This window comes from Anticarsia gemmatalis, chromosome 29 (genome assembly GCF_050436995.1).
Source record: "Anticarsia gemmatalis isolate Benzon Research Colony breed Stoneville strain chromosome 29, ilAntGemm2 primary, whole genome shotgun sequence".
Classification (NCBI taxonomy): Eukaryota; Metazoa; Arthropoda; class Insecta; order Lepidoptera; family Erebidae; genus Anticarsia; species Anticarsia gemmatalis.
The window spans coordinates 2,236,145-2,261,288 of record NC_134773.1 but is presented as its reverse complement, the minus strand read 5'-3'; the positions used below and the strand labels follow the sequence as shown (position 1 = coordinate 2,261,288).

Here is a 25,144-nt window from a genome sequence, read left to right as displayed (position 1 = left end):
TGCACCTTATCGGATCACTATATGGTTGGAATTGGCATAACATCAGCTGGTAGTGTACACAAAAATAATAATATCATTTGTGGATCGCAAACTATTATTGACGAAAAAATGTTAAGTGATAGTTTAAAAAATATTGATTGGTCTTATTTAATGCAAACAAATTGTCCTATGTTATTGTATGATAAACTGTATAGTGTTTTTGATGATATATATGAGAAATGTAAAGTACAGAAATTACCTAAGAAAAAGAGAATTACTCAACCGTGGGTAGATAGCGAATTAAGAAATAAGATGGAACAAAGAGACTTACTGTTTAGAATTTGGAAATCTTCGCCTAATAACATGACTAATAGATTAATATATACTAAATATAGAAATAAAGTTAACAAGTTAATAGAGAAAGCAAAGAATAAATACAGGCAAATAGAAATAGAAAAATGTAATAATGATTATAGAAAAATATGGGCTTATATAAATAAATGGATAGGTAACCAAAAAATGAGTTTAGATGATGTAATACTCAAACATTTAGGTCAAAATAACTGTGTACAGGATATCTGCAATAACTTTTCTGAAACGTTTACAGGTGAAATACACAAAATTAAACATAACTGTGATAATAACTTTTTAGTAAGGAGTTCCTATGTAAAACCGAGTGATAAATCGTTCTATTTTCAGAAGGTAGATGCTAGTACAATAGAAAAATACATTAATCAATTAGACTGTAATAAATCGCCCGGATTAGACAAAATAAGAGTACAGGATATCAAACACGTAAAAAAAGACATCAGCCCAGTGTTAGCTAAATTTATAAACATGTGTGTGAGTGAAGGAGTTTACCCGGATTTATTAAAAAAATCAATTATACGACCCATATATAAACAAGGCAGTCATATAGACTATAGTAATTACAGACCCATTGCCATATTATCCGTAATAAATAAAATAGTGGAAAAGGTAATAGTGAATCAGGTAAGTGGCTACTTGGAACGGCACGGCATAATATCCGACGCGCAGCACGGGTTCAGGCGCGGGCGCAGCACCACCACCGCGCTCACGGACTTCACCGACCACGTCAACAACAGCCTCAACGACGGTAAGTTTGTCCTTGCTCTGTTCATTGACTATAAAAAGGCATTTGACACCCTGGACCACGACATACTACTGCGGGCGATGGACGAGTGTGGCATAAGGGGTCCCATCAGTAGATGGTTTAAATGTTATTTGCACAATAGAACTCTACGCACTTCAATAGATGGAACCCTCGGTGACGAGGTAAGTGTGAGCCTCGGAGTGCCGACTGGCTCAGTCTATGGCCCGGTCGGGTATATAATGCATGTAAACAGCGTCATTAACGTAATAAAACATTGCAAGACCTTCATGTACGCAGATGACATGTGCCTGCTGTACCCATCCAATAACATGACGGATGCATTAAGGTGTATGCAGGAGGACTTTGAAAATATCATTAAATGGGCTCACGACAATGGTATTATCATAAATTTTGCTAAAACGAAAGCAATGTGTATAAATTCACCGTATAACACCTACATAAAACAGCGAAAGGATGACATGCACATAACTGGGCACACATACGAGTGTCTGCACAACAATCAAGCTGGCTGCCGCTGCGCACAAATAGAGCTCGTGGATAAATATAGGTACTTGGGTTTGACAGTGGATTGTAATTTTAATTGGAAACCACACATTAATGAAATATGTAATAAACTGCAATCAGTCTTGGGTAAATTCTTCCATCTCAATAGCTTTGTTAATAAAAAAGTCTTGTTTGTATTGTATCATGCACTTGCTGATTCATTAATTAATTATGGATTAAGTAGTTATGGGCTTACATTCAAAACACACCTAGATCGTATAAAACAACTTCAAATTAGAATAATTAAATATCTTGTCAACCAAAAAGTTAAACAGAAAAGTAAACCTAACTATGAAAAATTGTTTAATATATGTAAAATATTACCAGTACATATTAAAGTAGAATACCTAATAGCTTTAGAACAATATAATAATGACAAATATAAGGAACCAATAGTACATATATATAACACCAGACAAAAAGAACAGGGTAAATTAGTGATACCACCTGTAAGGAACTACTATGGCAAAAGAACAAGAAAATATATAACTCCGATAATATTTAATAAGATAGATTATATAAGAAATACGTCCAAAGATACAAGTAGAATAACATTTAAAAAAAGACTGAAAGAAAAATTACTTTTAGAACTATAGATTTAAATACATAATTAACACAATAATAACATAAGTAAGTTAATAGCTATAAATTAGTAATATAATAATTGTAAAGAGTTGTTTGTATAACTATATATAATATAATGTAATTGAAACAGAGCGCCATTGTCGCCAACAAACTGTTATGCAGTTTGGCGATTTTTTGTGAAAATTTAAATTTTATTGTTAAACTTGAATAAATGATTAAAAAAAAAAAAAAAAAAACACACACGTTTAAACGGACCTGTAAAACTGACGCTATATGTGAACGCGCCCTAAGGGAAGAAAGTACTACTTTTTGTATGTATGCAGGTATATAATAAAATTGAGTTCTGTTTCTTTAAATTTTGCTACTAATTTATCTATTAGATAGCCTATCAGTGTATTACAACTGGCAGTTAGTTAGGAATTACTAAATAAACTAATTATTTTATTTATCGTACCGTTAGTGGTCAACCTAGTGTCGAAGTTGTTCAAGCCGCCCGAAGGCCTTTGACGTGGCTTAACGACTGTTATCTTAATCGACAACAACCGGGACCGACTTTTTGCGTGCCCTCCGAAGCACGGAGACGCCCAGCTGAAATACCACTATACGGTCTCCCATCTATGGAATGACCGCGCCAAGGTTTGCTTAACCCACAGATCGTTTACCGACCGGTGAGCGCAACTGGCTATGGGCGCCTCGATTTTTGCGATTTTTTTATAAACTAATAAAAATATTTAAATTCAACCAATAATAAAAATACTGTTTTACATCAAAATGTCGAATAAGTTAAACAATGTTTTGTCTTTATCACTCACCCCCGGTTTCTGAGGTACATTTATCGGTAGTTTATCTATTCAATAGCGTTTAAACTCATATAAAAAACGTTACTGAATAGATAAACTACCGCTAAATGTACTCAGAAACTGGAGGTCATAGACAATTAAATTATAATGAAAGTAAAAAAAAAACATGGTTTAACTTATTTATGTTTGAACCACGTATTAAAAGTAAAACAGTATTTTTTAATCATACATACTCTATTTCTCTTCACTCTGCAATATAATCTCAGGGGCCGAAACAAGTTCCGAGGTCGAAAATACTGATTTTACTGACCAAAATTCAAAAATACTGACCAAATACAGACCATTTCTAAACCGTTTTTCAGGTGAATGGTGTGAAATAACAAAAAATACAGTCGAATTGAGAAGTCAAAATCCTTTTTTTAAGACTGTTAAAAAGCTTTTTTTCGGTTATTGGTCTCCACCATCCCCGTAGTCAACCAGCATCGCCTTTATAGTGTGTTAAAAAGCTTTGTTAATAAAGTTTTCAATCAGGTCTTACGAATTTTCAATCAGGTCTTACGCGTTTTCAATCAGGTCTTACGAATTTTCAATCAGGTCTTACGAGTTTTCAATCAGGTCTTACGAATTTTCAATCAGATCTTACGAGTTTTCAATCAGGTCTTACGAGTTTTCAATCAGGTCTTACGAATTTTCAATCAGGTCTTACGAGTTTTCAATCAGCTCTTACGAGTTTTCAATCAGGTCTTAAGAATTTTCAATCAGGTCTTACGAATTTTCAATCAGGTCTTACGAAATTTCAATCAGGTCTTACGAAGTTTCGCAAAAGTGCGCAACGGCGCTAAAGAATTTTCACTTCAAAAATATTGATTTCAAAAAAATAGTAAATTTTAATTTGCTGTTCTATTGAAGTCATGTGATGCTTCAATACATGTATATGTTACTGTAAAAGCCCGAACTGTGGTAAATCCTAAGATTTTCCAGTATAACCTAAGATTTACCAACTCGCAATGGTAAAAGTCCGAACAATGATTTTATTTCGAACTTTTACCTCTATTCACTTGATGATGTCGAGATGTCGCCGGAGCCTGCTTCGGGGTCCTTTCCTACATTGCATTGCATTCCTGCTGGGTGGTTTAAAAAAAAAGTAACGACAAAGGCTAAGGTGCACCTCAGCCTTCTAACCTAACTTACCCATGTCGCTTTGCCCAAAACTCCTTCTTTATAACTATGTAACGGTATATAATTATACCGTTACATAGTTATGAAGAAGGAGTTTTGTATATACTGTATATGTGACAGTTTTTAAACTCCGGCTTGTTCGGACTTTTACCATTGAGAGTTGGTAAATCTTAGGTTTTACCTTAAAATCTTAGGATTTACCACTGTTCGGGCTTTTACAATAACATATATATTACGCAGATCATCAACATAATATCGAGCATCCAAAGCAGCCCTTTGATATGATTACTGGGCAAATCGAGAATGTAAGATTGGCCAACAGCAAAGGAAAACCAAAAAAAAACGTGTGTGAGTTTGGAAAAATACTGACAATACTGACCGATTTTCTAAAATACTGACTTTTACTGACCAGGTCCAAAAATACTGACTTTTACTGACTTTACTGACCTGTTTCGGCCCCTGTAATCTATAATAATTATTTCTCTCTCTATACAGACTACGATATTTATAATAACTCCATTATTTACAATTTAATAAGTCAAATATTGAAACGTTACTCAATTTTAAGTAGTATTTATATAAGAATTTTACTTTATATCATACTATGTGACCCGACAGACGTTGTCCTGTCTAATAAATTAAAAAAACATTGTCCAGCGGACAAAATTGTGAATCTAAACCATTCTCAGATTCCCTTGAATACACACAAAAAATTTCATCAAAATCGGTCCAATCGTTTAAGAGAAGTTCAGTGACATACACACTTACAGAAGAATTATATATTATATCATATGTACAGTGCGTATGTATTACGTATTTCTATGGCGTTATTTGCGCAGTGGTTAAGATGGGCGTCACGCCACTACCATAGCGTAAAGAGGTCGTGGGTTCGATTCCCACATAAAACATTTATTTCTGCGATCCTCGAATTGTTTTGTGTCTGGTTGTACTGTGTGTCTGTTGTTTTTATGTTTGTAAAAGTCCCCGCGACACAAGAGCAGTTCTTAGTGAGGGAGATGTCTTAAAAAATCGGCCATGTGCGAGACCCCCCTTAATATTTATGTTTTTTAATTTTTCGAAGTTGCTTTCTAGCTATCACGGTTTATGAGATACAGCCTGGAGACAGACAGACAGCGGACGCTTAGTAATAGGGTTCCGTTTTACCCTTTGGATACGGAGCCCTAAAAAGACGTACAGTAAGTGTGACGTCACATATAGTTGGCACAAGGTGTGTGAGTGGTACACAGCTGTGATGTATATACATACTGTACATAAGAAATCACTTAAAATTATATAACGTTTCAGTATTCGAAAATTTTCTCACTCTGTTAACTAATTTACGCTTCGTATAGTTAAAAGTGAGGACGTGACTGAAACAGGTTGCACTCGCCGTGGTCAGCCTGCGACCACGGCGAGTGCAACCTGCGCCGAAACGTTAGGCATTTTAAGGTAAAATGCGTGTTTGCGTTAATTCCCGTATTCTATTATACATTAAACATGCAACGCGAGAGTTTAAAAGTTATGGTGACTGAAACAATTTATATACTTACAATTTTAACTAAACAAAATGTAAATAACAGAACGCAAAAACATTCTTCAACGTTAAAGCAACTTCTTAATTAAGTCTTCTTATCGTATGGTTAGTGGTCAACCTAGTGTCAAAGTTGTTCAAACCCGAAGGCCTTTGACGTGGCTTAGCGACTGTTATCTTAGTAGACAACAAACGGGATCGACTTTTTACGTGCCCTCCGAAGCACGGAGACGCCCAGTTCATATACCACTATGCGGTCACCCATCTACGGAATGACCGCACCAAGGGTTGCTTAACCTACTTCTTAAGTATCATGTTGTCTTTGTCACTGTTGACGTTTATTGTAGAGACAGAATCAGATATACTTTTAAGTGTCACTTAAATTGAATGATATTTCTGCATTCGTTAATTGCGTTATTCTATATGTAGAAGATAAATGTTCTATTTTAAGGCCGTTTTCACGACTAATGGATAAGCATCGGATAAGCTTATCTTGTAGATAAAACGATAGTTTACGTATTTTAAGAGCTGTCAATATATAATGCGAACCGATACAAACCATCTGGTAGTTGAAATGACAGCAAAAGATCTGTCTAAAATCCACTTGTTACGCTAACCGAGACTTATCCAGCAGTTGTAAAACGGCCATTTTATTGCTTATAGCTTCATATTCTTACAGTCCAAGCAGGTTTCTATACGAAATTCTGTGCAAATTTCTATATTCCTATTAAATACTATCACTACGATAATAGAGGTCGTTCAGGTATTCCATTTTTATTTAATTTGGAAGACTCGTAGATAACCGTGTGTTTGCTAAGCCTATGAGCCCTGCCTCACTCGGACGCCATGGCGACATCGCTGGCTACGATCCAAGCAGTTAATATTGTAATGTCACGTTGCCACATCGTCGCCACGTGAGGTACAGTCAACCTGGGTAACTTTGAATCATTTGGGTAACATTGACAGTGGGAATATGAACTAGTTTCGATTATTTTTCATATGAAAGCAACACAATTGATAAAGGATTATTTTAGTTTTGCAAACTTTTATCAATTGTGTTGGTTTCATATAATTTTTTTTCGAAATGTCCACTGTCAATGTTACCCAAATGATTCAAAGTTACCCAAATTGGCCATAGGTGACATACATTTTAATATTAACTGCTTGGATACGTAGCCAGCAACGCCGCCATGGCGTCCTAGTGAGGCACGGCACTATTTTAGTAAGAGATAGCTACTGTAGTTAGTAGGAATCAAATTTATATTTTTTTCAACTATGCCTGTTTTCTAAGGTACATTTAGCGGTAGTTTATCTATTCAATAGTGTTTAAACTCATTTGGCTGCCTCCGTGACGCAGTGGTTTAGGTCGCCACGCCGATACCACTGCATCGGTCGTGGGTTCGATTCCCTCACGCAACAATTATTTGTGCGATCCACAAATAATTGTGTCCGGTCTGGTTGTACTTGTCCGTTGTTTGTATGTTTGTAAAAGTCCCCGCGACACGAGGGCAATTCTTAGTGCGGGAGTTGTTTTTTATAAAAAATAATAATAAATAAACATGACGGTTTGAATAGATAAACTACTGCTAAATGTACCTCCTACTTGTATAAAATAATTTAGTTTCATTTATGCCCGGTTTCTAAGGCACATTTAGCGGTAGTTTATATATTCAATGTCGTGGAGCTCGTGGCTTAGTTAACTACACCCGCGCGGATCGATCTCTGAGGTTAAGCCATGCTTGCCCAGGTTGATTTGTGGATAGGTGACCATCTTATACATATCGAGTTCCTCCGTGTTTCGGAAGGCACGTTAAATTGTGGGTCCGGGCTGTCATTTTCGAAGATCTTTGACAGTCGTTAACAGTAGTCAGAAGCTTGAAAGTCTGACAACCAGTCTTATCGAGGGGTATCGTGTTATCTCAGGTAACTGTGTTGCGGAGGTCAGATAGGCAGTCGCTCCATGTAAAACACTGGTATTCAGCTGCATCCGGTGAGACTGGAAGCTGACTCCAACATAGCTTGGAAGAAAGGCTAAGCTAATATATTATTTATTCAAACTGTCATGTTTAAAGCTTAAACGCTATTGAATAGATAAACTACCGTTAAATGTGCCTCAGAAACCGGGGGTTAGTAAATTTCTATGTAATAGTTAACTAGTAGTGATTTAAAACTGTAGGTTAAATTAAAATTTGTGCGAAGTATTCTGTAGAGTTGCTACGATTTACTGAAGACTGGTTGATGAACTGCTGAAAATTGCTGAAATTATAGAAAATATTAACTTAAAAATACTTAAGTATAATCAAGTGAGACGGGAAATCTGAAAGATTGTTAGATACAGAAATTAACATGGTTTTTGTTAGTCATAACTTATTAAAAAGTAAAAAATCTGTTTATACGACGACGTCAAAAAGCGCAGCGGTTAAGATTGTCACCAAAACCGCTACCACTGCGCGCATGTCATGGATTCGATTCCCACACGGAACATATATTTTAGTGATCTACAACTAAATAGTTTTCATGGAATTTATTATTATAATAAATTATAATTATAAAATAAGTTAAATATCTTTGTTTGTAAGTTTGTATAAGTAACTAAATATACAAATAATTGTTTACCTTCGTATCCCATCATATGTATTCACGCTTCAATACTCATCAGCCATTATTAGCACGACTAAGCCGGTCCAGCCGCTGAAGGGCTTACAGCCCGAGCCCTTGCCGTCCTCGCCCGAGTACTGCTCCCACAGGTACCCCGTACGCTTGTACTCTTTCAATATGTTACCTGGAACAGAGAATATAATAATAAATAAATAAAACAATTAACCCATTAATGTCCCACTGCTGGGCAAGGGTCTCCTCCCGTAATGAGGGAGGGGTTAGGCCTTGAGTCCACCACGCTGGCCAAGTGCGGGTTGAAGACTTTGCATACCTTCAAGATCTGTTATAAAGAATTCTCAAGCATGCAAGTTTGCATCACGATGTTTTTCTTCACCGTTGGAACAAGTGATAATTATTTCTAATACACACATAACTTCAAAATGTCATTGTTGTTCTGCCTCGGGTTCGAACCAGCAACATCGAAGTACAAACTTATACCACTCGGCTATCACGCTTTTAATATTAAGTCGGGGAAAAAGTCTTTTCGCATTATAGTATGTATGAACTTGTAATTAAATCTTTTCTCTACACAAAAAATGTCGATATTTGTGTACCTCACGAGCTCACTGAAAGAAACCTAATGAACCGTGTACTCATACTATGATGCGAAAAGACTTTTTCCCCGACCTAATATTTAATTTAAAATCTTTATATATATAATTCTTCTGTAAGTGTGTATGTCACTGAACTTCTCTTAAACGACTGGACGGATTTTGATGAATTTTTTGTGTGTGTTCAAGGGGATCTGAGAATGGTTTAGATTCACAATTTTCTCCGCTGGACAATGTTTTTTTAATATTTTTTTACAAATTAAAGACAGGACAACGTCTGTCGGGTCCGCTAGTAAATATATAAGTAGCATATATACTCACGCACGACATTGTCCCTCAGCCTGCTGTGTAATTCCATTGCTCTTTTAGCGTGAGGCCCTTTCTTAGTGCCGTAGTGTTTGAGCGCAGACAACGCGAGATAGTTGATGTTGATCCACACTTGACCACGCCAATATGGCGGGTCGTGCTCTGTGTTGCGCTTCATGTACAACGGCGAAGACTTCGAAAGAGATCTGTGAAAGATTATTCAATCTATACTAATATTATAAAGCTGAAGAGTTTGTTTGGACCCGCGCAACATCGCTTGCGTCACATAAGAGAGAATGCGTTATAATTTTCCACGTTTTTGTAACACTTTTCGTTGCTACTCCGCTCCTAATGGCCGTAGCGTGATGTTATATAGCCTAAAGCCTTCCTCGATAAATGGTCTATCTAACACTGAAAGAATTTTTCAAATCGGACCAGTAGTTCCTGAGATTAGCGCGTTCAAACAAACAAACAAACAAACTCTTCAGCTTCATAATATTAGTATAGATTCAGTTACCATAGTACCAGCTGTGCTTAGTTTGGAATGCAATGACCGTGTGTGAGTTGTCCAATGATATTAATTTATAAAATGTTAAGTTGTGACTTACCGGAGTCCGTACGGCGACCAGAGTAAGTCAGGTTTATCTAGATCTTCTAACATCTTGCCTAACTTGTCGCTTTCAGGCTGTAACACTTTCAGTAACATCGGGAATAGGGACACGTAACCTGAAAACAAAGATATCTTTATTATCTTACCAATTTTGTCTATGGTATAAATATTAATAAACAACAAAGCAATGTGTACCTGTAATGGGTATTCATATAAGAATTGTATATTATAGCATGTTATCTAGTTATGTAGTATAAATAAAATAACATAATAATATTAATAATATATAATTAATAATTATTCTAATATTTTAACTGGTTTAAGTTACATCTCCCACGCAAGTGGTCGCAGGTTTGAACCCGAGACAACACACCAATGACTTTACCAAGTTATGTGTGTATAAGAAATAATTAAATTTGTTCTCGTAAAATTTTTGCATCTAAAATATTCAGACTGTCATTTTTTCGTAAATAATGTTGAAATAGTAATTATTACAGACTGAAACATTTTATTAGAATTCATTTAATACCAACGAAAATATGAAACTGTGACGTGTCGTATTTCTAGACTTGAATGTGTTTTTGACATTTCATAAAGAGTTGCTGATTTGATTGGTAGGCAAGTACCCTCTTACGCAAGTGGTTGCAGGTTCGAACCCCAGGCCCAACCAAAGACTGTTCCGACTGTGAAGGAAAACATCGTGATTTCTGAAAGTTGTTTAGAACAGTCCCCTTTCCTCATTACGGGAGGAGACCCTTGCCCAGCAGTGGGACATTAATGAGTAAAATTAATTAAATAATGATTATTATTGTATAGTTATACCAACCAAACGCAGAAGTAACAAGTCGTGGTACGGGCGGCGCGGTCACAGTACGAACTACTCGCACACTCTCTGACGGAGACTTCGGCTGTTGTCTCACTAAACGCACGCCGTCAGTATGTAGCCCTGAAACGATAAAATTATAGTTAATAATAAAATGTTCATTGATTAGTTGTCGAACAAAAAAGTTACTATTTCTTTAATTTTATTTCTTTATGTTACATTGTTTGTTAAATTGAATAATCTAACGTTGAAATTATGTGTTGTACGGAACTGTTAATTGGTGAAAATAATTTGGCATGCCGACTGGTGAAAACTGGCTAAACTTTGTCTTTTGTTTATTGTACCATATGACATAATAATATGTAAACTCATATTTGCAAAATCTATTTCTCCCTTAATATATTTCTAGAATGCATGCACCATCCCCAACGCGCCCTTGACCAGCGTTGTAGACTCAACGCCTGACCTCTCTGTCGATCAGGAGGAGAATTTGCCCAGCAGTGGGATAATCCATACTAATATTATAAATGCGAAAGTAACTCTGTCTGTCTGTCTGTCTGCTACTAAATCACGCCTAAACTACTGAACCAATTTGCATTAAATTTGGTATGGAGATATTTTGATACCCGAGAAAGGTCATAGGCTACTTGTTACCCCGGGAAAATGACGCATTTCCCGGGAAAATTCAGGTGGCGAACGAAGTCGCGAATAATCAAAATTATAATGACATTGAATTAACAAAATTCCGTTGTCATGGCAACTGTTTTAATGGCGGATATGCCTTAGCGCGATTTCGTTATATTAAGAGATATAAATAATTTTGAGAATATTTTTCGTGAAAAAAAAGCATATTTTATATCATCACGCTACTAACAATAGGAGCAGAGTAACAGTAAAAAGTGTTACAAAAACGTGGAAAATTCTGACCCATTCTCTCTTATGTGACGCAAGCGAAGTTGCGCGGGTCAGCTAGTATTAAATAAGTTAAAAAAGGGCGTTTTTTGGATAACCATGGCAAAATCCATATACAGTTTGAAATTGATTGTGACTAACCCCCGGTTTCTGAGTACATTTTGCGGTAGTTTATCTATTCAAAAGCGTTTCTTTTTTATACGAGTTTAAACGCTATTGAATAGTTAAACTACCGCTAAATGTATCTTAGAAACCGGGTGTAAACACTGTATAACTTATCAAAGCTTACACCACGTTTATTAGTAAGGCATAACAATATAATAGTATATATGTAATACTAGCTGACCCGCGCAACTTCGCTTGCGTCCAATAAGAGAGAATGGGTGAAATTTTTCCCTGTTTTCGTAACATTAATTACAGGTACTCTGCTCCTTTTGGTCGTAGCGTGATGATATATAGCCTATGTCCTTTCTCGGGTATCAAAATATCTCCATACCAAATTTAATGCAAATTGGTTCAGTAGTTTAGGCGTGATTTAGTAGCAGACAGACAGACAGACAGAGTTACTTTCGCATTTATAATATTAAGTATGGATGTATCATATGTACTTACCATAATCAGCGTATGTTTGTGTGTGCGGTGACCAATGTAACTCGTTCAGGAGATCTTCATCACCTAACTGATATAGAGTTGACTCGAATCTGAAATATTATATTCAGTATTGTTTATTATATATTTTAGCCAGAATTATAATAAAGCCGAATTCTTTTAGGTACTTAATGACAATTGAGAAAACATTCTTCGGCGACTTATAAGCTTCTTGCTGTAACTAAGTTTTAGTAAGATGACAAATAAATACTTCCTATACGATTAACTTAAATGTTCCATTATGTGTTTTCAAATGCATACTCTACACGATGTACCTAATATAATGTACTTCTTGTCCATCATATGGCTAGTGGTCAACCTAATCTATTGTGAATATTGTCAAAGTTGTTCAAGCCCGAAGGCCTTTGACGTGGCTTAACGACCGTCATCTTAATTGATAACAAGCAGGACCGACTTTTTACGTGCTCTCCGAAGCACAGAGAGGCCAAGTTCAAATAATAATATGCCGTCACCCATCTATGGAATAACCGCGCTAATGGTTGTTTTACCCACCGATCGTTTACATAACATAACTAGCTGACCCGCGCAACTTCGATTGCGTCACATAAGAGAGAATGGGTCAAAATTTTCCCCGTTTTTGTAACATTTCTTACTGGAACTCTGCTCCTATTGGTCGCAGCGTGATGATATATAGCCTATAGCCTTTCTGAATAAATAGGCTATCTAACACTGAAATAATTTTTCAAATCGGACCAGTAGTTCTTGAGATTAGCGCGTTCAAACAAACAAACAATCGAACAAACAAACAAACTCTTCAGCTTTATAATATAAGTATAGAAGTATAGATCATAGGAAATATGGCAACTAAATAAACAGCAACCGATACATACATCCCAGGAAAGTACATAAGGCAATATTTTTTAAGCTAAAAACGCGGGTAAATCCGCGTGTATATGCCTAGTATAGTTTGATACATACTTGGTGCTGTCTCTCTGCAGTATATCAGCGATGGTGGTCATAGCGTCGGCGGCCGCGAACATCCAACAACGAAGGTCCACGTGGCGCTCTATGTCCGACGGGTGAGACGCTCTGGAAATCAAATACAAGGTATTTTAGTAATATATCATCAGTCTAGCCTTTCTTCCAAATATGTTGGAGTCGGCTTCCAGTCTCACTGGATGTGAATACGTTAATGTTATACATGGAGCGACTGTCTATCAGACCTCCACAACACAGTTACCTGGGATATAACACGATACCCCTCGGTAAGACTGGTTGTCAGACTTTCAAGCTTCTGACTACTGTTAACGATTGTCAAAGATCTTCGAAAATGACAGCCGGGATCTACAATTCAACGTAACACGGAGGATTTCTTCATGTATAATACGGTCACTCATCCACAGACCAAGATCGGCAAGCGTAGCTTAACCTGAGAGATCGCCCCCTATTATAGCACTGAAATTGTGTAAAGCGAAACGTGGGTGTATTTAACAGGCGTGATGTTACGTGTGTATTATTATAAGTTGGTAGCTTCCACGCTAGTGGTTGCAGGTTTCTACCCGTGTGTATTAGAAATAATCATCACTTGTTCCAACAGTGAAGGAAAACATCGTTATACAACCTTGCATGCCTGAAAGTTCTTTATAACAGTTCTTGAAGGTATTCAAAGTCCCCCGCACTTGGTCAGCGTGGTGGACTCAAGGCCTAACCTCTACCATTACGGAAGGAGACCCTTGCCCAGCAGCGGGACATTAATGAGTAAAGAATATTTATTTATTTACTAGCTGACCCGCGCAACTTCGCTTGCCTCACATAAGGGAGAATTGGTGAATTTTTTCCCCGTTTTGGTAACATTTCGTGGTATGATGATATATAGCCTATAGCCTTCCTCGATAAATGGGCTATCTAACACTGAAAGAATTTTTCAAATTAGACCATTAGTTCCTGAGATTAGCGCGTTCAAACAAACAAACAAACTCTTCATAGCTTTATAATATTAGTGTGATTTACCTGGGATAATCATCCAACCCAGACGTCAACGTTTTAGGGTTCAGCTGTAGGTTGTCGTCTTCTCTCCCTCGCCAGCGATACGCGGTGGCTTCTTCTCCCTTCTGACTTGTTTGAAACCATTGGTACCATGCCTGTTTGACAAATATACACAAATACACATTTTAGATATATATATATATATATATTGATGGAATATTTTGCTCACTGACTACATCACTGGTTAACACTAAATATAACTTTCCTAAAAAGCGTATTATAATCGGTAACAATAATTTTTGAATTTTCACGAATGGACAGAAAGCCTTTGTCTCGGGTTCGAATCCTGGGTCAGGCCAAAAAGTATTTCCTGGGATTTTTTATTTAGAATTTCTGAGAGACGTAGATCTCCGTGCCTCGAAGAGCACGTGTCGCCGTCGGTCCTGCGTCTGACCTCTTACTGGTCGTGTGTACCACAAGACTATGAGAGTGAAGGAATAGAGAGTGTACCTGTGTATTGTACACACGCCACACTATAAATAAAGTCCTGCATCATTGGCTAGTTTCAATGAAACTGAGCCGCCGAGGCCGGATATCGGCTAGGACATTATTATTATTATTTTGCGGAATAGCCCCACTTCGTCTGGATAATTTATCTCGTTGATTCAATACCTATAGGAATTTTGTTCTCATCCATCCCATATTAACCTTGTCCCGACAATTACAAACATTAAAAAATCAATTATCCAATTTAATTCAGTTGTTGAAAAGTTAAGCGCGTACATACATTTCAGTCTTCTTCTTATTTATATAGGTTAGATTTGTATAGGTAGTACTAGCCGACCCGGCAAACGTTGTTATGTCATATACCTAGACTAGCTGACCCGCGCAACTTCGCTTGCGTCACCTAAGAGAATGGGTCAAAATTTTCCCCGTTTTTGTAACATTTTTCGTTGCTACTCCGCTCCTAATGACCGTAGCGTGATGTTATATAGCCTATAGCCTTCCTCGATAAATAGGCTATCTAACATTGAAAGAATTTTTCAAATCGGAACAGTAGTTCTTGAGATTAGCGCGTTCAAACAAACAAACAAACAAACAAACAAACTCTTCAGCTTTATTATATTAGTATAGATAAAAAAAGTGTCACCTAGGGGTATGAAAAATAGATGTCGGCCGATTCTCAGACCTACTCAATATGCTCACAAAATTTCATGAGAATCGGTCAAGACGTTTCGGAGGAGTACGGCAACGAAAACTGTGACGCGAGAATTTTATATATTAAGATATACCTGTATAATAATAGCAGTGATAGCCGAATGGTATAAGTTGACACTTCCTACGCAAGTGGTCGCAGGTTCAAACCCAAGGCAACACACCAATGACTTTTCGAAGTTATGTGTGTATTAGAAATAATTATCACTTGCTCCAACGGTGAAGGAAAAACATCGTGAGGAAACCTTGCATGCCTAAAAATTTGTTTAATACATTTATTGAGGGCATGCAAAGTCCCCAACCCGCACTTGGCCAGCGTGGTGGACTCAAGGCCTAACCCTTCCTTCATTACGGGAGGAGACCCTTGCCCAGCAGTGGGACATTAATGGGTTAAATTAAGATGTTTTTTATACCTTTATGACTTAAGGGTATGAAAAATAGACGTCAACGTTCACAGGTACACTCTCTATTCCGTCACTCTTATAGCCCGCGGTGTCGGATAACCGACACGACCAGCGAGGGGTCAGGACCGACGGCGACTCGTGCTCTCCGAGGCACGGAGGTCTCAGAAATAACATTTTCGGGCTTGGCTTTCGTAGTCAGACAAGAAATGTGGGTATTTCTGTTACCTGTAGTCGTGTAAACATTCTGTCCAGCGTGTTGCGGTGCGGCGAGTTGACGGCGAACATGTGCGGCCGGGTCCTGACGAAGTGCGCCAGCTGTATCAGCAACATGGGCGGGTTGGCCGCCGCGTTGCTCTGTACTACGAACTCCTTCGGCACGCGGGCTAAGGCCTCAGACCCTAAGGGAGAACAAATGGTACTAAAATTATTTTAAGTTGGACATTTGTTTTACAGTATTATCTGCAATTACAAATGGACACAGGCCAAACAAAGATCTGATTTTGATTTCAATACAAAAAAGTATAAGTCAAAAAATATATTTCAATATACTTACTTTATTTTGTTTCCAATTCCTATTTACATACTTTTAACATTATACAATTAAATGTTATTTCTGAAAACTTTTGGATTTTTATATTATTTTTTTTATTTCTTAAACCCAACTCCAGCACTAAGAATAGCTCCTGTGTCGCGGGGACTTTTACAAACATACAAACAACGGACACAAAGCACAACCAAACCCAATTATTTGTGGATCGCACAAATAATTGCTCCGAGTGGGAATCGAACCCACGACCTCCCGTTGCAGTGCTATCAGCATAGCGACTTAATTTTAAGCTGGAGCCTTTTAATTAAAGTAGGTCTAAAAATTTTTGGATTTTAAGGCTTAATTGATAAACGTTTCAATCTCTAGACAACTTCTATCATGGTAGTGACAGGAATACTTTTGAACATCACTTCAAATTGTAAAATATTTTTTTTAATTTAACCTCATGTGAACAATGTTCATTTTTGTACGTAGTAGACCGAATAGACCAAAACGAGTAGACCAGTTAATATACATATGTTCACTAAGTATCCAATCTCTTTCGTCAATTGAATTAAGCTCCGAAAAGATCATGAAAAGACCAAGTAGACAGAAAATACCAAGTAGACCGAAAAGACCAAATAGACCGAAAAGACCAAGTAGACCGTAACAAATTACCTAATATCTGTTCTCTAGGTATCCAGCCCTCAACATTGATGAGGTCCAGCCAGTGAGCCGCGATGTCCATCTGTATGTCCAGACTCCAGCGACCCAGGAGTAGACCGTGGAAACCTTCGTCCCATAGGAAACCACGAGGGAAGAATGATCTGGAATGTTAAAAAGTATGTATAAATAGGTGATTGAAAGTCCCCAACCTGAAATTGGCCAGCGTTGTGGACTCAAGGCTTAAAACCCGGTTCCCATTGCAAGCAGCGCGAGCCCAATTTAATGACTCGGAAACTGCATACTTATGTTCCCACCAACGCAGTGCGCAGTGGTTTAGGTCGCCACGCCAATACCATTGCGTCGGGAGGTCGTGGGTTCGATTCCCACACGGAGCAATTATTTGTGCGATCCACAAATAAATTGTTTCGGGTCTGGTTGTGCTTTGTGTCCGTTGTTTGTATGTTTTTAAAGTCCCCGCGACACAAGAGCGATTCTTAGTGCGGGAGTTGGCTTTAAAAAAAAAAATGGCAGACAAGTTTAGTATGCGGTTTGCGCTTGCGAGTTTACCTGAGTCATTAATGGGTTTGCTTCGATCTTATACATATCGAGTTCCTCCGTGTTTCGGAAGGCACGTTAAACTGTGGGTCCCGACTCGCGACTGTCATTATCAAAGATCAGTCAGTCGTTACTACTGTTAACGATTATCAAAGATCTGACAAGATGTGATCGGAAGCTTGAAAGTCTGACAACCAGTCTTACCAAAGGGTTTCGTGTTATAACACAGGTAACTGGGTTGTGGAGGTCAGATAGGCGGTCGCTCCATGTCAAACACTGGTATTCAGCTGCATCCGGTGAGACTGGAAGCCGACTCCAAGATAGTTTAGAAGATAGGCTAAGCTGATACATAGCAGGATAAACTATACCTGCTAGGCACGGCGGTGTAGAGCGGTGCTCGCCAGTACGGCACGGGTTCCCGCGTGTAGTGCGACTGCACGCGGCCGGCGCCGTAGAAGTAGCCCACGCCGCCCAACATGTTGGACAACGCCGCCTTAGCCACCGACACGTCCTCGGGGGGGTACCTGACGAACAAAATATAAATATGTAACTGCAAGTGAAGTCACATAAGCGAGAATGGGTCAAAAATTTTCCCAGTTACTGAGATATTTTTCGTTGCTACTCCGCTCCCAATATTTGTAGCGCAATGTTATATAGCCTACTAGCTGACCCGCGCAACTTCGCTTGCGTCACATAAGAGAGAAAGGGTGAAATTTTTCCCCGCTTTTGTATCATTTTTTACTGATACTCTGCTCCTTTTGGTCGTAGCGTGATGATATGTAGCCTATGTCCTCTCTCGAGTATCAAAGTATCTCCATACCAAATTTCATGCAAATTGGTTCAGTAATTTAGGCGTGATTGAGTAGCAGACAGACAGACAGATAGACAGACAGACAGACAGACAGAGTTACTTTCGCATTTATAATATTAGTACGGATGTAATATGTGCGATATTTGTGTATGTGTTGTGTTTGAGTAGAGACGACAGGAGCGATACACAATATATCTATACTTCTATACTATATTACTATTACTATATTACTATATTTACTATTTACTATTTTACTATAATACATATTATAAAGCTGAAGAGTTTGTTTGTTTGAACGCGCTAATCTCAGGAACTACTGGTCCGATTTGAAAAAATCTTTGTGTTAGATAGCCCATTTATCGAGGAAGGCTATATTTCATCACGCTATGACCAATAGGAGCAGAGAACCAGTAAAAAATGTTATAAAAATGGGGAAAAATTTCACCCTTTCTCTCTTATGTGACGCAAGCGAAGTTGCGCGGGTCAGCTAGTCTAGTCTATACTAATATTATAAAGCTGAAGAGTTTGTTTGTTTTTTTTTGTTAGAACTCGCTAATCTCTGGAACTACTGGTCCGATTTGAAAAATTCTTTCAGTGTTAGATAGCCCATTTATCGAGGAAGGTTATCCATACTAATATTATAAATGCGAAAGTAACTCTGTCTGTCTGTCTGTCTGTCTATCTGTCTGTCTGTCTGCTACTCAATCACGCCTAAACTACTGAACCAATTTGCATGAAATTTGGTATGGAGATATTTTGATACCCGAGAAAGGACATAGGCTACTTTTTACCCCGGAAAAATGACGCATTCTCATGGGAAAATTCAGGTGGCGGACGAAGTTGCGGGTAAAAGCTAGTAATACATAAAATTCTCACCCTTTCTCATTTAATCTAAATTTTTTTTCAAACTCCATATCAAAGTCTTGTTTCTTGTGTTCCAGCTCGGTGGTATACTCATCCGCCTTGAGCGGCGGGGTGGGCAGGTCTTCTGTTGTGTACACTATGTCCATCACGAACGGCGTTTCCACTATCATCTGGACCGGTACGAAGTTTATGTCTTTATCCTAGAACAATGAGAAACATAAATAAATTTAACCTTTTATGTCCCACTGCTGGGCAAGAGTCTCTTCTCGTAATGAGGGAGGGGTTAGGCCTTGAGTCCGCCACGCTGGCCAACTGCGGGTTGGGTACATTGCATACCTTCAAGAACTGTTCTAAAGAACTCTCAAGCATGCAAGGTGGCATCACGTTGTTTTCCTTCACCGTTGGAACAAGTGATCATTATTTCTAAAACACATAACTTGGAAATCATTGGTGTGTTGCCTCGGGTTCGAACCTTCGACCACTTGCGTGAAAGGTGTCAACTTATACCACTTGTTTATCACTACTTTATTTATTTTATTTGTATGTATGTAATTTATTTATTTTATCTTCTTATAGACAACTCCCGCACTAAAATACTCTTGTGACGGGGACTTACAAACATACAAAGAACGGACACAAAGTACAACCAGACCCGAAACAATTATTTACACAAATAATTAATTGTTCCGTGTGGGAATCGAACCCGCGACCTCCCGACGCAACTTAAACCACTGCGCCACGGAGGCTGTGTAAATAAAATGTTCATACCTTATCATTGAGTTCATCATCAGCGCCAAGTACGGCGAGTCTGCCGAATACTGAGTGTCTCTCAACTTTGAGTAGCGCGTAGAACTTCTCTTTGAGCAAGTGCAGCCCCGGCGCGTGGCCTTCCGAGTGGGATACGTGGAGGAGCTTGCCTGAATACAGAATAATAATAAATAACTTGATTAATAATAAATGTTTAACTTGTATTGAAAAAGGTATTATATCAGCTTAGCCTTTTTTCCAAGCTATGTTGGAGTCGGCTTCCAGTCTCACCGGATGCAGCTGAAATACCAGTGTTTTACAAGGAGCGACTGTCTATCTGACCTCCACAACACAGTTACCTGGGATAACACGGTACCCTTCGGTAAGACTGGTTGTCAGACTTTCAAGCTTCTGACTACTGTTAACGACTGTCAAAGATCTTCGAAAATGACAGCCGGGACCCACAATTTAACGTGCCTTCCGAAACACGGAGGAACTCGATATGCATAAGATGGTCACCCATCCACAAATCAACCTCGGTAAGCGATGCTTAACCTCAGAGATCGATCCGCGCGGCTGTTGTTAACTAAGCCACGAGCTCCTCTTGTATAGAAAAAGGTATGGTTTAAAATCTTTTGTTTAAAGATGTTGATTTGTGTTTGTTACTAGCTGACCCGGCAAACGTTGTTTTCCTTTAAAAATTACACTATAATAACTATTAAAAAATAGTGGTTGGTGATAAAAGGGTATAAATGTTGGGTAATAAAAATGTATAAAATAAAAGAAAATGATAAGAGTAGACATCCCTTATCACTTAGGGGTATGAAAAATACATGTTGGCCGATTCTCAGACCTACTTAATATGCTCACAAAATTTCATGAGAATCGGGCAAGCCGTTTCGAAGTAGAATGGTAACTAACATTGTGACATGGAAATTTTATGTACATACCAGTTCTGGGAAAAAAACATTTATATCACTCAGTTCAGCAATAATAACAGAACTGGTATAACTTGGCCTTTCATCCGGTCTCAGTTTATTGTTGAGTTTTGGGGAGATTATATTTTGGCTAATATTTTCAAAGACGTCTTACCTTGATAAGGCAGCAAGTTGAGTCTAAAGTTGTGTAGTTGCGGCGTGTGTCCCAGTATGGCGCCGTCCTCGTACCACAGCCGCGAGTGTGGCGCCGCGGGGCCCAGCGACTCGTCCAGGGCCGCGTACCAGATCAGTACGAACGGCACGTTTGTATTACCCTGGAGAATAAGTTGTAAGATTTATTTAGTTCAGTGTTGCTGTTATAAGTCACTGATGTGATATAATAGCCTTTGTAAATAAGCCATTAGATAAGCCCTTGTCCAGAAGAGGCTATTTCACCGCAATTCTTTCTCGTTTATTTCGTGAACGTCCACAAGGAGCGGAAGCTTCGCGTGTACTTTAAACTTGCGCGAAGCATGTAGACGCAATGTTATAGTAATGAACCAATTTGCATGAAATTTGGTATGGAGATGTTCTGATACCCAAAAAAAGTACATAGGCTATATATCATCACGCTACGACCAAAAGGAGCAGAGTACCAGTAATTAATGTTACAAAAACGAGGAAAAATTTCACCCATTCTCTCTTATTGGACGCAAGCTAAGTTGCACGGGTCAGCTAGTTTGTAATAAAATCTTTTCTCTACACAAAAAAGCTCGATATTTGGGTACCTCACAAGCTCATTGAAAGAAACCTAATGAACCGTGTACTCATTTGTGATTCTTGAAGCCAAAGAGATTTTATTACAAGTTCATACATACTATAATGCGAAAAGACTTTTTCCTTGACCGAATATAATAATATTATGTGTAAGAAACTTGCCTTAGTAGTAACATTAATCCTAGCCGTCCAATGCCCCCCGTGCTCCCCGCCGGGGGTCTTTATGAACGACGTAGTGATGTTATGTGGGGGGTCAGAGATCAGCTGCTCGCCGAACGTGACCCCATCGTGACGCAGCCAGCCGTACGTCGCTAGCTGGTCGTTCTGATCGCACCAGTGTCTGAAAGAAGCATTTTTTCGTTAAAATATTTATTTTTATGGGCTTACATTGTGGTTTTAGTGTCTTTGCTTTGTTTACTAGATCTATACTAATATTATAAAGTTTGTTTGTTTGTTTGTTTGTTTGAACGCGCTAATCTCAGGAAAGACTGATCCGATTTTAAAAATTATTTCAGTGTTAGATAGCCAATTTATTGAGGAAGGCTATAGGCTATATATCATCACGCTACGACCAATAGAAAACCAACGAGAAATGTTACAAAAATCGGGAAAATTACGACGCATTCTCTCTTATGTGACGCAAACGAAGTTGCGCGGGTCGGCTAGTAGGTTTATATAAAGTTAATACGTAGGTATAAGAAAATGTACCCATGAGGCTTTATTGCAAGGCAAACATTTTTTTTACAATATTCATAAAGTATTAAATTTTATTATATAAATATTGCATAATTTGTAATTGCCATATGCTGTTTGAACATAACAAGGGAACAATAAGTATCTGTTATATAATTAGCCATTGTCTTGGTCTCTTGTTAATATTATGTATTGGTGTTATGGTCACATCAAACTGGATCATTTTGTATGAAGAAAATTATATTATAACTTATATGTAAGTCAAACTGTTTGATTATGGAAGTCATTAAATATTTATTACTAGCTGACCCGCGCAACTTCGCTTGCGTCACATAAGAAAAAAAATCCCCCGTTTTTGTAACATTTTTCGTTGCTTCTCTGCTCTTAATGGCCGTAGCGTAAAGTTATATAGCCTAAAGCCTTCCTCGATAAATGGGCTATCTAACCCTGAAAGAATTTTTCAAATCGGCCCAGTAGATCCTGAGATTAGCGCGTTCAAACAAACAAAGAAACAAACAAACTCTTCAGCTTCATAATATTATATTAGTATAGATGTTCTGTTTCTTAGCATTCATTGCATAGCAGTAACTGAAATACATCATCTGTGAAAATTTTAACTGTCATACTAGCACTATTGCTGTGATACAGCCTAGTGAAAAACAGACACCAAGGTCTCAGCAAAAAAGGTTCAGTTTTTACCCTTTGAGTATAGAAACCTGAATGTTTTCATAAAATTTTCTTATAAGCATTGCTTAGAACAGAAATAGCCTAAAATATTAAACATCTTTTACAAACCTAATTCCCTTATGTGTGGCCTGTGCAAGCTGATACCACATGAGTCCAAACACAGGAGACCGTGGCTCTCTACTCTTGATTCCCAGGTACACTCCCGGTCGGTACGTGCCCCAGTACCGGTCCGGCACTTGAAGACCATTGTATATGACCACCTGGAATTGTAACGAATGTGAATTTAGTAATGAAAATTTGTGGAGATTGTAGTTGTTGGTGTTAGTTAGTTTTAAGTACCTCTATCTATCTCTAAGTATCGATAAATGGTGTGATTTTTTTTGTCTGACAATATAAAAAAATTTAAATATGGTTTCTGGTTGTCAGAGAAATAAAAAAAAACTTCTTGAAATGTTAATAGGTTGACCAGTTTCCATGAGAAATATTCAAAGAGTAGGATGTATTTATACTAATTTTTCATTGCACTCGTTTAAACAATAACTATGATATGTAGAATCTGTATTTTAAAATTATATTTTCTAATAAGACCAACTAAGCAAATAATGTGATTAAGAACATTACAGATATTTTTTATACTATTTGGGGATCCGATATAATTTATTTTCGGATTTTAGATCTGGTTTTATTTATTTAACGTCAATTTTCAAAGAAAGAATATTCTAAATCGGCGGCATTCTTCACGATGTAATATTTTCAATTGTTTGGCAATTCAAACGCTCAGAACGCTAATTAACGATGACTGTGAAGTTTTAAAGCCACGTTACCTCTAGATTAAGATATAAAAACTGCTAAAACAGCAAATCCACGTCGTAAACTCATAAAAATGTACTCGGAATCGCACACAAAGAGACGCCCAGTTTACTCACCTTATCATCGTCAAAAGGAGTATTGACTCTCGTCTCCAGGTACCCAAGGGTACTGACATACACTGCAATCAGGAAACAAGCAAAGCCGACACCAGTTTTCCATACAGAAAGAAATTTAAACGTGCGACTGCCGAAAGAAGACTCGCTCCCTCCTGAACTGCTACTAGTTTCATTGTTATTTGCAATACGTACAGCCGGTTTCCTATGCCTAACCATGATACATTTATAAATAAACTCCTATTCTATTATATGTGTGGTTAATTGACACGTTATCTTGTTTATTTTAAGTTTAAATTCGTTTATTATTCAGATCGGCGTTCGTGAAGTGGATGCATCAATACGCGAACGCGTTTGACGTTTGATTTTTGTAGTAATGAGCGCATGATTAGAAAATTTTAATGTTACTATTTTCGTCGATAGCTAGTAAAAATAATAATAAAGTATTTTTTGTATATTAATCGCAAACATTACCTTATTGTCCGGGTTATTGATATAAGAAGGCTATTGACGGCCTTACTTACATACGTAGAACATTAATAATACATAGTTATAATCTTTTATAGAGGACATGTAACGAATTGCTAGATAAATATCTATTCAAACTAAATAACATGGCAAGAGAGCCAGAAGAATTAAAATTTTATAGTTCTACTTTAGTCTTCTTTTCTCACGCTCATGAATTACAAAAAGTAACAATCGATGTAATATTAGTATAATCTGGTACATCACTAACATCAATACGCGTGGCCTGTTGACATTCGCCGAGTTCAACGTTCGGAAACTGTATTTTTCAACACAACCATTCAAGATTTACCGGCGATATGAAAATAATTACTTTAAGCAACACAAACAAAATTTAACCAGCAAGTATCTTCACAAACATTTACATAAATTAGTAGTAAAATTAATGGCCCGCCAAACTATTTTCTAACTTTTCGAGCAACCTTAGCACAGACAGTTGGTAGATGGGCCTTAGATTAATTTCTTTCAAATTAGAATTTAAAACCTTCTCTTTAAAAATAATAGTTTATATTTTAACAACTTACGTAGCACACGATGCCTGTGCTTTTCATTACCTTTCAATCAATACCTCAGTTTACCGCGATCGGCCTGATGATTAGTAAGATGGTTTTTAAGAGCAAGAGTTCG

At 37.7% G+C, this 25,144-nt stretch overlaps 1 protein-coding gene across 1 annotated transcript; it reads right to left on the bottom strand.

Moving 5' to 3' along the window:
• Nucleotides 1-4,689: 4,689 nt before the first annotated feature.
• On the bottom strand, nt 4,690-24,346 carry GCS1 (mannosyl-oligosaccharide glucosidase). Its single transcript, XM_076132998.1, has 17 exons — nt 23,996-24,346; nt 23,178-23,329; nt 21,852-22,029; nt 21,088-21,247; nt 20,017-20,165; nt 19,261-19,448; nt 17,942-18,097; nt 17,031-17,179; nt 16,052-16,224; nt 14,232-14,362; nt 13,200-13,310; nt 12,225-12,313; nt 10,704-10,823; nt 9,876-9,993; nt 9,283-9,473; nt 8,369-8,534; nt 4,690-8,008 (listed from the first exon to the last, which is right to left on the bottom strand). Exons 1-16 carry the CDS (start codon nt 24,209-24,211, stop codon nt 8,398-8,400), a joined length of 2,418 nt encoding a protein of 805 aa, XP_075989113.1. The 5' UTR covers nt 24,212-24,346; the 3' UTR covers nt 4,690-8,008; nt 8,369-8,397.
• Nucleotides 24,347-25,144: the final 798 nt, after the last annotated feature.

What these genes read in the sequence shown, in the direction of transcription:
- GCS1 (XM_076132998.1), bottom strand. Translation starts at nt 24,211, where the DNA reads ATGGTTAGGCATAGGAAACCGGCTGTACGTATTGCAAATAACAATGAA. An exon ending in TTTAGATTAAATGAGAAAGG is followed by an intron (nt 18,098 to 19,260) that starts GTGAGAATTTTA and finishes TTTGTTCGTCAG; the next exon opens with GTACCCCCCCGAGGACGTGT. An exon ending in GGGTTGGATGATTATCCCAG is followed by an intron (nt 13,311 to 14,231) that starts GTAAATCACACT and finishes TTTGATTTCCAG; the next exon opens with AGCGTCTCACCCGTCGGACA.